At 41.4% G+C, this 16,557-nt stretch overlaps 1 protein-coding gene across 1 annotated transcript in view; it reads right to left on the bottom strand.

Moving 5' to 3' along the window:
- Positions 1 to 16,557, bottom strand: part of NRCAM (neuronal cell adhesion molecule) — a 173,731-nt gene that overhangs the window by 35,385 nt on the left and 121,789 nt on the right. Inside the window, exon 24 of the mRNA XM_081331619.1 lies at positions 2,914 to 3,066. Coding sequence (XP_081187745.1) covers positions 2,914 to 3,066 — 153 coding nt within the window. The remainder of the gene's footprint in view (positions 1 to 2,913; positions 3,067 to 16,557) is intronic.

Here is a 16,557-nt window from a genome sequence, read left to right as displayed (position 1 = left end):
TACACTCCCCTCCCTTCATCTCACTTGTTTCTAGTTTTTGTGGATCTTGTGATTCGGGGCTCTCTCTCTTCCTTATCTCTGGTCCCATGTTTCTCTGTTGGCTCTCCAGGTTTATTCCTTCTATCCTCTGTTGCTAAGACCTTCCCATCCATTGTCCCTCGTATCGTATCTCTTTCTCTTACCTCCCTTCCATCTTGATCTTCTAAATCCACTTCCTCTTGGTTATGGAAGTGGAGTTTGTAAAAATCTTCTGCCTTCTCTATCGTGTCCAGTCTATGCCTTCTGTCCTGCCACGTAACTAGGATACCCTCTGGGGTTAGCCATCTAAAGTTTACATTTTCCCTGATTAATTTAGATGTTAAGAATTGATAGCCACGTCTCAGGTCCCTCATCCTTTTAGGAATCTGTTTAAGAATGGTGATTGGTTGGCCCCGAAATTCTAATGGTTCCTCTCTAGATCTATGCAGAAGCTCATCCCGAATTGATTTCTTAACTAGCCTTACATGTACTTCTTTTGGGAGGTTGTGCCTTCTCGCATAATTAGTTTGGACCCTGTATGTTTCATCAATTTCCGCCAGCATTTCCTCCTTCCCTACACCGAGTGCCTTTGCCATCAATTCTGCCATCATGACCAACAAATCTTCCCCTCTTTTTTCTTGGACATTTTGGAAGCGTAGATAGTGAGCAGCCTTTTCTGCTTCCAGAAAAATAACTGTTGTTTCTAACTCCTTATTGGCCTGAAGAAGTGTTTCATTTAGATCATCTACTCTCTTTTCCTCTTTTTCCATTCTAGCTTCCATATCTTGAAGTCTTTGTTCATTTTTGACCAATTGTTGTTGAATCCCTTCGAATTTGTCATCTATCGCTTGAATTTTCCCCTTTAATTCACCAGTGTCATTTCTTATTTGGCCTATTTCTCTCTTCATCTCCTCATGGTTTTTGGCCATTACCTCGTGTAGGTTTTGCAACAGGGCATGTAGATCTTTAAAAGAATTTGAGTTAGATCTTTCCCTTTGTAGCATATCCTCTATAGACTTCTGATTGGAGGGACTTGAGGCCATCCCTTGTCCCTGTGTTGCCACCTTTTTGCCAGCGCTAGGCTTAGTTGCTCCCGAAATACTTGTCATGGTTCCCCGGTTGTAACACACGTTTTATCAATATATAGTACCCTGGGTCTTATATAAACCTCTTAATTCTATGACAAAAGGTATGTAAAACAGTTACCACCAGATACTTATTACCAACTAAGCAATTTATATAATAGAATTCTATAGTATATATGACTGAATAAATTCAAAGTCACGTTCTTTTTTCCCCCCCCCCCCCGTTTCCGGCGCAGAAGTTGACACCTTTTCCGTCTTCTTCTACTGTCAAAGACCAGTAGGTGTCCCACTAAATAAACCTCCAATTACTAAATTGCTAAATCAAATGGCCGCCCGTGACAAGTAGAGTACAATTTCAAAAGTTTCAAAAGTTCAGAAGTTCAAAATTTACCAGGAAAGCCCAGGATAAACCAAGCTGGTCACTTTTCACGTCCGACAATCCAGAGTTCAGTCTCTAACAGTCATATAGTCACTATAGTCCTCGAATTTCTTTTCCTTGCTGTTTTTGCCAAACGCCTCCCTCGAGACTTCTATCGCCGCTTATTCCCTCTCCGTGAGGCTCGCACTTCAAACCAGTACCTCTTTCTTAAGCGCTTCCTATTAGATATTCGGATATACTCTCCGTCAGCTCCGCTCCACTGTTGTCCCGCTGCTTACGTGCTAGCTCCGTCCCTCTGTCAGATCTTCATGTCGGCCATTACTGGCCTCCTTCTCCCCGGTTCGCTCGCATCAGACTTCTCTGGATTTCCAACACGAACCGCCGCTCATGAAGGTTCTCCGGGCTGCCTGCGACTTCGGATGCCCCTACAGGACCTCCTGAAGCTCCGAAAAGCCCCCGCGAACACTGGGTGAGAGGTTGTGCGTGGAGAGAACTCCGTTCACACAGCCGCCCGCTCTGACAGCTGGCTCCGCCCCCCCTCCGCCCAGTATAATGCTATGAAATAGTGAGTGAATGAAAATATTTCAACACTATGGACTACAATACATTTCTGTTAATTACATGTTTTTCAGCAGAGGTGGGCAACTTGCCAGATGATGAAGCTCTTAATTCAGTTTTCTATCAATTGTCCTAACCTGCAATTTAGGGACAGAGCAAAAGCCAGACAGAAAGAGGAAAGAGTCAAGTATCAAACAGAATAAAATTGAATGGGTGGATAATCTGACACCCTTTTGCCACTGGTTCCATCCATGGCTTGTGACTATTAACATACAGTCCTGCAGATTACTGCAGGACATACGATAAAAAAATATTGCTCCCTAATGCTTTTTGAGAGTATGTGACACTGAACAAATGCCATTCAAATATTTCTCATATGTTCTATATGAGTGTCTAAATATTATGTTGCAACATACAGTATGTAAAAAACTGACATACAATGACACAATAAAGACTTTGAACAAAATATTCAATACTATATACACTATTTACATTCAATGAACATTACATTTTGTAGAGGTTTTGGATACCCCACCATTAGAAAAAACTGCTAGTAGTGTTTAACTTATTCAAACTTGACTATTTTCAAACATTGCTGTATTTCATCATGAAGAAAAAGCATACTATATAGAAAAAAATATTAGAAAGCATCGTTGAAAAAGGAGACATGAGAACTATGTCTTTTCTCAAAATGAATGGCATGGATACCCATTGTGTGAACAAAAACGAGTTGATGTAGTTTTGAGTTACAAATTTTAAAGAGGCAAAAAAAGACATTAAAATATGTGAAGAAAATATGATACTATTTTGAAATGCCAGCACTTAATATATCACAATTCTGAATGGAAAGCAGAATTGCACATTGTGCCTCACCTGGACCTGTCTCAAACACAGTCTCTGAGCTCCTAAAACCAGAAAGACCCTCAGCACCAACTCGGACTTTATATGATGTTCCTGGTGTTAATCCTTTTAAGAGAAAGAAGCTCCGAGAACCATTAACATTTTCTTTTTTCAATTCTTCTTTGCCTATAAATTTTTTTAGGAACACAGCATTTGTATTCATTCATTCATGGTGAGATATCTTGGCACTATCACATAGTTCAGATACTGATCTTTAAAATATTTTTTCTTAAGACAGAGCATTGAGAGAACTACTGTATGTTCTAAATATTTTATTCTTCATGCTATTCTGCTCAAAATTGCACGAAGAAGCAATTGGATGGGATAATAATTTTAAAGCATCTTTTGTGTATTATAATAGATAACATTTTCTATTTATTTTGTTATACTTTACATCAATTATGCTTACCAAGAATGGAATCACAATTAAAAGGACAGATTCTCAATCAACTTTTATAAACTATAGGTTTGTCTAAGTTCTTCCTTTTCTTTATTAACCACAAAAATAAGCTTGCATCTTATTTGGAACTGCTAAAAAGCTGAAGTTTTATGCAAAGGTGTACCCACTAGGAACCATTTCCTCACATGGAAACTGGCAGATAAATAGTGATGCAGCAATTATATATAACTTCCTCAGAATATCACAAGTGAAGGAATACCAAACTACAGATACTCACAAGTATTTCAGCATGCCTTAGTTAAATGTAGTTTAAAATATACACTGCTTGTACACAGAATGTATTCCACAGTGAGCAGTTTTGCATGTTGCTAACCAAACCATACTAGGAAAATTCTATTCATACAGGTGAAACTCGAAAAATTAGAATATCGTGCAAAAGTTCATTTATTTCAGTAATGCAACTTAAAAGGGGAAACTAATATATGAGATAGACTCATTTCATGCAAAGCAAGATAGTTCAAGACGTGATTTGTCATAATTGTGATGATTATGGCGTACACCTCATGAAAACCCCAAATCCACAATCTCAGAAAATTAGAATATTGTGAAAAGGTGCAATATTCTAGGCTCAAAGTGTCCCACTCTAATCAGCTAATTAAGCCATAACACCTGCAAAGGGTTCCTGAGCCTTTAAATGGTCTCTCAGTCTGGTTCAGTAGGAATCACAATCATGGGGAAGACTGCTGACCTGACAGTTGTGCAGAAAACCATCATTGACACCCTCCATAAGGAGGGAAAGCCTCAAAAGGTAATTGCAAAAGAATTTGGATGTTCCCAAAGTGCTGTATCAAAGCACATTAATAGAAAGTTATGTGGAAGGGAAAAGTGTGGAAGAAAAAGGTGCACAAGCAGCAGGGATGACCGCAGCCTGGAGAGGATTGTCAGGAAAAGGCCATTCAAAAGTGTTGGGGACTTTCACAAGGAGTGGACTGAGGCTGCAGTCAGTGCATCAAGAGCCACCACACACAGACGGATCCTGGACATGGGCTTCAAATGTCATATTCCTCTTCTCAGAGCCACTCCTGAACAACAAACAATGTCAGAAGCGTCTTACCTGGGCTAAAGAAAAACAGACCTGGTCTGTTGCTCAGTGGTCCAAAGTCCTCAACTTTTGCATCTCATTTGGAAACCAAGGACCCAGAGTCTGGAGGAAGAATGGACAGGCACACACTGCAAGATGCTTGAAGTCCAGTGTGAAGTTTCCACAGTCTGTGTTGATTTGGGGAGCCATGTCATCTGCTGGTGTTGGTCCACTGTGCTTCATTAAGTCCAGGGTCAACACAGCTGTCTACCAGGAGATTTTGGAGTACTTCATGCTTCCTTCCGCAGACAAGCTTTATGGGGATTCTGACTTCATTTTCCAGCAGGACTTGGCACCTGCCCGCACTGCCAAAAGCACCAAAACCTGGTTCAATGACCGTGGGATTACTGTGCTTGATTGGCCAGCAAACTCACCTGACCTGAACCCCATAGAGAATCTATGGGGCATTGCCAAGAGAAAGATGAGAAACATGAGACCGAACAATGCTGAAGGCCGCTATTGAAGCATCCTGGTCTTCCATAATACCTCAGCAGTGCCACAGGTTGATAGCTTCCATGCCACGCCGCATTGAGGCAGTAATTGCTGCAAAAGGGGCCCAAACCAAGTACTGAGTACATATGCATGCTTATACTTTTCAGAGGTCCGATATTGTTCTATGTACACTCCTTGTTTTATTGATTGCATGTAATATTCTAATTTTCTGAGATTGTGGATTTGGGGTTTTCATGAGCTGTACGCCATAATCATCACAATTATGACAAATCACGGCTTGAACTATCTTGCTTTGCATGTAATGAGTCTATCTCATATATTAGTTTCCCCTTTTAAGTTACATTACTGAAATAAATGAACTTTTGCACAATATTCTAATTTTTCGAGTTTCACCTGTATGTTCCACGTATATTTATTTGAATCAAAAATACTAGTTTAAAAGGAGCAAACATTCCTTTCACAATCCAAAAGCTATGTATGTCATTCATGGGGCAAATAATCTGCTAATTTCCGAAGAGAAAGAAAGTCTGTTTTGTTGTTTCTTTACCATTAAAATGTCTTGTAGGGACACAGGGAAGCTGTGTCAAACAAGACTATTAAAATTTTAGTAAGTGCTTTTGGCAGAAATCCTAAGATAATACAAAAAGCCAATTTTCTATGTACTGAGCTAAACACAAGTTACTTCCACAAAATCTGACCCCTTAAATCTGTGCCCTAAAAACCAGAAATAATTTTAGAAAAGCAAATCAATACTGGATCCTTTTCTATTATTATAATACATTTAAAAGAATTCAATGAAATGTCTTCTTACTGCCTGCCACACCATATTCAACATAAATGTTCTCATGAACTGGACCCTCATATTCCCAACTGATATTGGCATATGTTTCAGCAGCTGCTATTGTAACGTTTTTTATCCTTGGATACACTGGCTGCACTGAATATACAAGAAAAAAAGAGCAAATTATTAAAGGCTGCATGTATTCAATGCTGTCTAACTTCATTTATCTGAGTTTCACAAAATAGAATGGGTAAAACAATTTATTGTGAATTCTTATGTTTAGAAATTCTGCTTAAACGTAATTAATACTTTTTATCTTATTTCAATTACCAAACATGGTTCTCTTGCAAACAGCATCAAGGAGACAAACTTTCTTTCAGCTCTAAAATGAGCTTATAGATCAGGGGTTCCCAACCAGGGGTGCGAGATGATATTTCAAGAGATGTGAAAACTTGGGTTTTCAAAATTATAGTATAAATGCATAATTTGTTGCCATTATTTCAAACTTTTGTAAGGGGTATAAGACTATATCAGAAGCATTCTAGGGGTGTGGGGTAAAGGTGTTATAGATGGAAGCCTCCAACATAATTTGAAATTATGTGTATGTATATTTGTGTGTGTGCATGCACATGTGCATATTTTATGAACATGTATGTGTACTTACTGGCTGACTCTGGAGTTATATGTGTACTTACGGGCTGACAATGGAATATTCAATGTCCAAAATTTACTTTTTTCCAGTGGACTAGGATGGACTAGCCTGTACAAAAGCTATGCAACCTTACAAATAATCAAATAATTTGACTGCCTGACATCATTGTGAAACTGATTGTGGTGCAAGGTTTGCCACCAACCATGTTGTGAAGTATGCAGATGATACAACAGTAGGAGGTAGAGGGTTTGGTGAACTAGTGTAATAAAAACACCCTTGTTTTAAATGTAGGAAAAACTAAAGAGATCATTATCAATTTCAAAAAAGGCAGGCACAGCCACATACCTATGTGTATTAATGATTCACCTCTGGAGGTGGTTAACAGCATCATGTTCCTGGGTGTGCAGCTTACAAGTAGGCTAGCTTGGTCACTCAACTGTGAGTCACTGCTGAAGCAGACATAGCAGTATTTGCATTTTTTGCATCACATGAGAAAAGTATAGCTTCCTTCCCCTGTCCTTACCACTTTCTATAGAGGGACAATCGAGAGCATCCTGTCATATTGCATTACTGTCTAGTTTGGAAGCATTATTGCTTCCGTCAGGAAGGCAGTGCATAGAGTGGTGAGGATGGCAGAAAAGATAATCGGTAGTTCACTTTCTTCTATCCAGGACATAGCATATAACCATTGCTCAAGCAGGATCCACAATATTGTCTGAGACACTGTCACTGTGTAAGAAATTTTATGAATTGGAATAGCCATAGCAACAAACCAGCCAATGAGAACTGTTTTTGATTAAGACACAGTATTGGCAGGGTAAGGCATGTGATCCAGCCTAGGTCTGGGCATGTTTTAGTCTTCTCTCTGTGTTGTTCCTTTTCTGATCTCCAAGTTAAGAGTTGTTGATGTTCCCCAGAGCTGAATGAAACTGTATGTATCATGTTTATATATATTTATAAAGTTTTTCTAAACTATGTCTCCTGCTCATTTTGAATGTGTGCTTATTTTTTGGACTTATTTTTGCGCTGGGTGAGCTGTAAACTCTAACAGACACTACTCATCCTCTTCATGACCTGTTTTCCTTGTTATCTTCTGGGAAGAGGCTTCGTGGTATCTGAAGCACAACATCTAGATTCAGTCACATAATATCAACCTTGTGAACTCTCAAGTTTCCTCTTTCCACTATGTATTGAATAGAATAGAGCTGGAAGGGACCTTGGAGGTCTTCTAGTCCAGTCCCCTGCTCAAGCAGGAGGACCTATACCATCTCAGACAGGTGATTGTCCAGCCTCTTTTTAAAAACTTCCAGCGATGGAGCACCCACGATTTCTGGAGGTAAGTTGTTCCACTGGTTGATTGTCCTCACTGTCAGGAAATTTCTTCTTAATTCCAGGTTGTTTCTCTCTTTGATCAACTTCCACACATTGTTTCTCATCCTTTCCTCTGGTTCTCTGGTGAACAACCTGACCCCCTCTTCTTTGTGGCAGCCCCTCAGATACTGGAACACTGCTATCTCCCCTACTTCTTTTCTTTAGACTAGCCAAACCCAAGTCCTCCAGCTATTCTTCATACATTTTGGTCTCCAGGCCTTTGATCATCTTAATTGCTCTTCTCTGAATTTTTTCCAGACTCTCAACATCTTTTTTGTGATATGATGACCAAAATTGGCTGCAGTATTCGAGGTATGGTCTTACTAGGGCTTTATAAAGTAGTACTAGTACTTCACGTGATCTTAATTCTATGCCTCTGTTTATACAACCCAGGATTGTATTAGCTTTTTTGGTTGCTGCTGCACACTGCTGGCTCATAGCTAAGTAATCATCCACCAGGACTCCACGTTCCCTCTCACAGTTACTGCCTCCAAGCCAGGTCTCACCCAATCTGTATTTGTTCCTTTGGTTTTTTCTGTCTAAGAGTAAGACTTTGCTTTTCTCCACATTGAAACTCATTTTGTTGCATAGGGCCCATTGTTCGAGTTTGTCAAGTTCTTTTTGGATCCTGAGTTTGTCTTCTGAGGTGTTGGCTACTCCTTCCAGTGTGGTGTCATTTGTGAATTTGATGAGTTCCCCTTCAATTCCATCATCTAAGTCATTTATGAAGATATTGAAGAGTACTGGGCCTAAGATGGAACCTTGTGGTACCCCACAAATGGACAGTGATATATAAAGGGAGGCTGATATGGCCATTTCACACTCATTTGTTCTCATCAGTCAGCCATACCCTTCATATATATATATATATATATATATATGTAGGTCTAGAGTCTCGGGTTTCTTCCCGCGTTCCTTTCATCTTCAGAAAGTTGTGGCGACGTTTCGACAAAATCCCATCCGTCATCATCAGGCCGGAGTATTCCTCCTGCTGCTTTCAGGAGCAATGCGTGGTCTGTCTGTTCCTTTCCTTCTAACTGCCGGTGGGGCTGTGTTCCGACTGGGTGGAGGCGTGGCTGCTTTCTGATTGGGTGGGGGTGTCTTCCGACTGGGTGGAGGCGTGGTTTTCTTCTGATTGAGTGGAGGCGTGGCTGTCTTCTGATTGGGTGGATGTGTGGTTGTCTTCCGATTGGTTGGAGGCGTGGCTGTCTTCTGATTGGGTGGGGTGTGTTCTGAATGGGTGGGGTTTTTTGTTGTGTCGTAATATCCTGAGTGTTGTGATTTGGTGTCTTGAGGAGTGGGCTGTGTAGTGGCCTCCAGAGCTTTGGCTTGGCTCCGAGTTCGAGGACCCGCCATGCATCTCTGGTATGGGTCAGTCAGGTTCGTGTGTGCGTTCTTCTGCTTGGGTGATAGCACTTTTGCTTGACTTGTTCTATCTTCTGTGTGGGAGAGTTTTTGTTCTGGGTGTGGATGAGTCTTGCTGGGGCTGGTGGCATTTGGGGTTGTTTGTTGGTTTTTTAAATCCTTATTTGCTGAAATTTGTTTGTCTATCAATGCTGGTTTCCAAATGGCATGTAGGCGGGAGGTGTCGTCTCGCTTGTTCATACTGTCTGGGTGTTTTTCTATTTCAATGGCTTCTCTGATTATTCTGCTATTGAGATGTTCTATTTTGGCGATTGTTTTTGTACCTTCAAAATTGATGTTGTGTCCCGTAGTGTTTATGTGTTGTACTAGTGAAGATGTGCGATCTTTCTTCTGTACTGAGTTCTTATGTTCTTCTACACGTACCTCTATTCTTCTGTTAGTCTGTCCGATGTATGTTGCTGGACAGGAGGCGCATGGGATTTGGTATATGCCCTGGTTTTCCAGTTCTATTTTGTCTTTGGGATTTCTCAGGATGGTTGATATCTTTCTGTCAGTGTTAAATGCGGTTTTGATGTTATGTTTGCGTAGTACTTTACTGATTTTGTCGGTTGTTCCTTTTATGTAGGGCAAGATGGCTCGTCCGTTGTTCTGTTCTTCTTCTTGGATGTTTTTCTGTTTCGGAGTCCGCTGCTGAATTATATTGGTGATTTTGTTTTTTTGGAAATTGTTTGCTGTCAATATGTCTGTCAGGGTGTGTAGTTCTGTTTGTATATGTGTTTCATCTGCAAGGCGTCTGGTTCTTGTTATTAGTGTTTTGGCTACTGAATTTATTTGTGCTGGGTGATGATGTGATTGCGCATTGAGGTAACGGTTGGTGTGTGTTTTCTTTCGGTAGACTGTGTGTCCTAGGGTTCCGTTTTGTTTTTTGTATATAAGTACATCCAGGAAAGGTAACTGGTTGTTTGTTTCAATCTCCATGGTGAATTTTATTTTGGGATGTAGGCTATTCAGGTGTGTTAGGAAGTTTTCTAGCTCCTTTCTTCCGTGGGGCCAGATCACGAAGGTGTCATCCACATATCTGAGCCACAGTTTTGGTTTGTTTGTAGTCTTTTCTAGAGCGTTAGTTTCAAATTCTTCCATGAAAAGGTTGGCGATAACTGGTGATAGAGGGGATCCCATTGGTGCGCCTTCTATTTGTTTGTATCTCTGGCCTCTGTGTATGAAGTATGTGTTTGATAAGCAGTGTTCTGCTAGTTCTATAATATGGTTAGGTGGTTGGTATTTGCTTCTTATTGTTGATAGAGCTTCTTGGACTGGCACCTGGGTGAATAGTGATACCACATCGAAGCTGACTAGCAAGTCTTTTTGGTCTATCTGTAGATTTTTCACTAATTCTATAAAGTGGTATGAGTTTTGGACATATGAAGCTGCCATTTCTGCTAGAGGTTGTAATTGTTTTGCTAGGTATTTAGCTAAGTTTTGTAGTGGTGAGCCTATAGAACTTACTATGGGTCTTAGTGGGATTCCATCTTTGTGTATTTTGGGGAGGCCATATAGTTTTGGGCATCTGGATGACTTCTCCCTAGGAATGATTGTTTGTTGGATTTCTTGGCTTATAGAAGTGCTATCACCCAAGCAGAAGAACGCACACACGAACCTGACTGACCCATACCAGAGATGCATGGCGGGTCCTCGAACTCGGAGCCAAGCCAAAGCTCTGGAGGCCACTACACAGCCCACTCCTCAAGACACCAAATCACAACACTCAGGATATTACGACACAACAAAAAACCCCACCCATTCAGAACACACCCCACCCAATCAGAAGACAGCCACGCCTCCAACCAATCGGAAGACAACCACACATCCACCCAATCAGAAGACAGACACGCCTCCACTCAATCAGAAGAAAACCACGCCTCCACCCAGTCGGAAGACACCCCCACCCAATCAGAAAGCAGCCACGCCTCCACCCAGTCGGAACACAGCCCCACCGGCAGTTAGAAGGAAAGGAACAGACAGACCACGCATTGCTCCTGAAAGCAGCAGGAGGAATACTCCGGCCTGATGATGACGGATGGGATTTCGTCGAAACGTCGCCACAACTTTCTGAAGATGAAAGGAACGCGGGAAGAAACCCGAGACTCTAGACCTACACATACAGACACCCGCGAGAATCTACGAAAACAAATATCATACCTCTACGGGGAGGACATCTACCAACTAACCAGGACTTACGAAAAGTTAGAAGTACGAAGAGCAAGAATACTAAGTGACATACCTTTCCTATGCCAATGTCGAGACCTAAATATAAGACCAAATTGTTTCAAATTGAAATTCCACATCAATACCACTTCAACCAAACGCATTCTAAGAAGAACAGAAATGGCATTACTAAGAAATGAACTCCACAATAAAAGATTTCAATTAGACCAAACAAACAAGGACCTACTAACATTACATCTCAAACTCAGCAACATTATTCACCCAATACTATGGGACAAAGTGAAACAACTGGCGGTTTGGAGAGCAGAAACAGAGACCATCTATAAAAACAACAGACATTCAAAGAAACTCAAACAATTAGAGAACTACAACAACCAAACAACCACACCACAACAACATCTAAAACAAGTAGTGCATAACATCTCCCACAGAAGACTAACAACAGCAGAAACAAACGTCCTAGCAAAAGGTTTCAACTTCGCTGTTGCACCAAAGAAAATTCCCACAGAAACCATCATATGTGGAGTGGAAACCAGCTTAACTAAACTCAATACAGACGAAGCAGACCAAGTCAGACATGAAGTCACCCACATCCTATGCACAAGCAAACCACCCAAAAGCAACCTAACAAAAGAAGAACAAGCAGCATTGCAAAACCTAAGAAAAGACAACAGCATAATCATACTACCAGCAGATAAAGGCAATGCTACAGTGGTAATGGACACATCAGACTATGAAGAGAAACTGTCCAACTTACTCAAAGAAACTACATACAAACCTATATATACAGATCCCACAACCTATCTAGAAAAGACCACCAAGAAAAAGATAAAATCAACTTCTATAAGCCAAGAAATCCAACAAACAATCATTCCTAGGGAGAAGTCATCCAGATGCCCAAAACTATATGGCCTCCCCAAAATACACAAAGATGGAATCCCACTAAGACCCATAGTAAGTTCTATAGGCTCACCACTACAAAACTTAGCTAAATACCTAGCAAAACAATTACAACCTCTAGCAGAAATGGCAGCTTCATATGTCCAAAACTCATACCACTTTATAGAATTAGTGAAAAATCTACAGATAGACCAAAAAGACTTGCTAGTCAGCTTCGATGTGGTATCACTATTCACCCAGGTGCCAGTCCAAGAAGCTCTATCAACAATAAGAAGCAAATACCAACCACCTAACCATATTATAGAACTAGCAGAACACTGCTTATCAAACACATACTTCATACACAGAGGCCAGAGATACAAACAAATAGAAGGCGCACCAATGGGATCCCCTCTATCACCAGTTATCGCCAACCTTTTCATGGAAGAATTTGAAACTAACGCTCTAGAAAAGACTACAAACAAACCAAAACTGTGGCTCAGATATGTGGATGACACCTTCGTGATCTGGCCCCACGGAAGAAAGGAGCTAGAAAACTTCCTAACACACCTGAATAGCCTACATCCCAAAATAAAATTCACCATGGAGATTGAAACAAACAACCAGTTACCTTTCCTGGATGTACTTATATACAAAAAACAAAACGGAACCCTAGGACACACAGTCTACCGAAAGAAAACACACACCAACCGTTACCTCAATGCGCAATCACATCATCACCCAGCACAAATAAATTCAGTAGCCAAAACACTAATAACAAGAACCAGACGCCTTGCAGATGAAACACATATACAAACAGAACTACACACCCTGACAGACATATTGACAGCAAACAATTTCCAAAAAAACAAAATCACCAATATAATTCAGCAGCGGACTCCGAAACAGAAAAACATCCAAGAAGAAGAACAGAACAACGGACGAGCCATCTTGCCCTACATAAAAGGAACAACCGACAAAATCAGTAAAGTACTACGCAAACATAACATCAAAACCGCATTTAACACTGACAGAAAGATATCAACCATCCTGAGAAATCCCAAAGACAAAATAGAACTGGAAAACCAGGGCATATACCAAATCCCATGCGCCTCCTGTCCAGCAACATACATCGGACAGACTAACAGAAGAATAGAGGTACGTGTAGAAGAACATAAGAACTCAGTACAGAAGAAAGATCGCACATCTTCACTAGTACAACACATAAACACTACGGGACACAACATCAATTTTGAAGGTACAAAAACAATCGCCAAAATAGAACATCTCAATAGCAGAATAATCAGAGAAGCCATTGAAATAGAAAAACACCCAGACAGTATGAACAAGCGAGACGACACCTCCCGCCTACATGCCATTTGGAAACCAGCATTGATAGACAAACAAATTTCAGCAAATAAGGATTTAAAAAACCAACAAACAACCCCAAATGCCACCAGCCCCAGCAAGACTCATCCACACCCAGAACAAAAACTCTCCCACACAGAAGATAGAACAAGTCAAGCAAAAGTGCTATCACCCAAGCAGAAGAACGCACACACGAACCTGACTGACCCATACCAGAGATGCATGGCGGGTCCTCGAACTCGGAGCCAAGCCAAAGCTCTGGAGGCCACTACACAGCCCACTCCTCAAGACACCAAATCACAACACTCAGGATATTACGACACAACAAAAAACCCCACCCATTCAGAACACACCCCACCCAATCAGAAGACAGCCACGCCTCCAACCAATCGGAAGACAACCACACATCCACCCAATCAGAAGACAGCCACGCCTCCACTCAATCAGAAGAAAACCACGCCTCCACCCAGTCGGAAGACACCCCCACCCAATCAGAAAGCAGCCACGCCTCCACCCAGTCGGAACACAGCCCCACCGGCAGTTAGAAGGAAAGGAACAGACAGACCACGCATTGCTCCTGAAAGCAGCAGGAGGAATACTCCGGCCTGATGATGACGGATGGGATTTTGTCGAAACGTCGCCACAACTTTCTGAAGATGAAAGGAACGCGGGAAGAAACCCGAGACTCTAGACCTACACATACAGACACCCGCGAGAATCTACGAAAACATATATATATATATATATATATATATATATATATATATATATATATATATATATATATATATATATATATATATATATAATGATTGTCACAGTTGCGACTACTGCCTGTGGATGGCCTGAGTTTGGGCTGATACAGGCAAAAAGATTTGGCCCGTATCTGGGCCAGCAAGGTGTTCAGAACACTCAAGATATATCTCCCCTGCCTCTTTCCTCCCCGATGCAGCTGACAAAGTGAGAAAGAGCCTGTGGCCTACAGGCTAAAACAACTGCCTGATGAGGCTGTTAGGCTGAAACAGCTTGTCACGAACAGGCCACACCAACATTCCACAATTTGACTGTTATAACTGTTATAACTGCTATATAAGTGTATATACTGACTCCCTTATCATTCAGCCCTTGCTCTGATGATGTCAACAGCTTGTTGACGAAAGCTCAGCAATAAAGAAGAATTTTCTCTTATATCATTTTTATTTTTACTGACTTCAAATGTCTACACCTGGGATTCCAGTTTTTAAATTTATTATATATGTATATGTATATGCATATGTATATGTGTTTTCTGAGGTTTTCGCGGGTGTTTGTATGTGGATCTTTGGTCATTCGGGTTTTTTCCCACGTAGAATTGAAGGTGTAAGAGCAACGTTTTGACAAAATCTCATCCGTCATCCTCAGGCTGGTGGCTTCAGCTTCCTTCTTCTGGGAGAAGCATGTGGTAGTAACTGTTTGTTCCTGTTTTTTAAACTGCCAGAGGGGGTGTGTTCTGTGGGTGGAGGTGTGCTCTAATTGGGTGGGAGGTTAGCTGTTTTCTGATTGGGTGGGGGTATGTTTTGAATGGGGGCTGTGTTCTGATTGGGTGGGGGTGTGTTTTGAGTGGATGGGCTGGTCTCAGCTGCCAGCCTTAGACCTGAACTGGTGAGTTGTGCTGCTTTTGTTCGGCTCCGTGTTTGTGGTGGTGCCATGTTTTTATAGTGGGTGTCAGTTTGCTTATTGTGTGGTTTGGAGGGGTTTAAAGTGGCTGATGTTGCAGCTGTGGTTAGGTTTCTGTTTTGTGGTTGTGTGTCGTTATCGTTGTGGGTTCGGATTTGCTTTTTGAATGGTTGTGTGGTGGTGATGTCATGTGATGTTATCATGAGTTTGGGTCTGGTATCATTCTTGGTGGTTGGGACTCGTCTGTCAATCAAGGCGGGTTTCCAAATGGCTGGTAGGCGAGAGGTATCATCTCGTTTGTTCATGCTGTGGGGGCGTTTTTCTATCTCGATGGCTTCTCTGATTATTCTGTTGTTAAAATGTTCAATTTTGGCTATAGTTCTGGTTTTTTTAAAATCAATTTCATGTCCCGTGGCTTTAAAGTGTTGGAACAGGGATGAAGTTTGTTCTCCCTTTCTGAGTGAGTTCCTGTGCTCTTCAATGCGTGCACTTATTCTTCTGTTGGTCTGTCCGATGTATGTGGTGGGGCAGGTGGTGCATGGGATTTCGGATACTCCTTGGTTTTCTAACCCAATTATGTCTTTGGGGTTTCTTAGGATGGTGGATATTTTTCTGTCTGTGTAGAATGCTGTTTTGATGTTGTGTTTTTGGAGGATCTTGCTGATTCTGTCTGTGGTCCCTTTTAAGTATGGGAGGAGGGCTTTGCCATTTTCTTGTTCTCTGTCTTGGGTTTTTGTGGGTGTCTCTCTTCGGATTAAATTGGTAATCATGTTTCTTTGGAATCCATTGGCTGTTAGTACATTAGTGAGAGTGTGTAGTTCGCTTTTTAGGTGTTGTTCGTCGGCTAGATGTTTTGTTCTGGAGATGAGTGTCTTGGCTACGGAGTTGATCTGTGCTGGGTTGTGGTGTGAGAGTGCGTTCAGATAGCGGTTTGTGTGTGTTTTTTTATGGTAGATAGTGTGTCCTAGGGAGCCGTTGGATTTCTTGTAGACTAAGACATCAAGGAAGGGAAGTTGATTGTTAGCTTCTGTTTCCATGGTGAATTGTATTTTGGGGGGTAGGCTATTGAGGTGTGTGAGGAAGTCATCCAGTTTTTCTTTGCCGTGTGGCCAGATTACGAAGGTGTCATCTACGTATCTGAGCCAGAGTTTGGGTTTGTGGTTGGATTTTTCTAGAGCGAGGGTTTCAAAGTGTTCCATGTAGAGGTTTGCGATGACAGGTGAAAGGGGTGATCCCATGGGTGCTCCTTCCATTTGTTTGTATCTTTGTCCATTGTAGATGAAGTATGTGTTTGATAGGCAGTGGTTGGTCAGATCTAGGATGTG

This window comes from Vipera berus (assembly GCF_964194415.1).
Source record: "Vipera berus genome assembly, chromosome: 6".
NCBI classification, from domain to species: Eukaryota; Metazoa; Chordata; class Lepidosauria; order Squamata; family Viperidae; genus Vipera; species Vipera berus.
The sequence above is the reverse complement of the archived record's forward strand: the minus strand, read 5'-3'. Positions and strand labels throughout refer to the sequence as shown.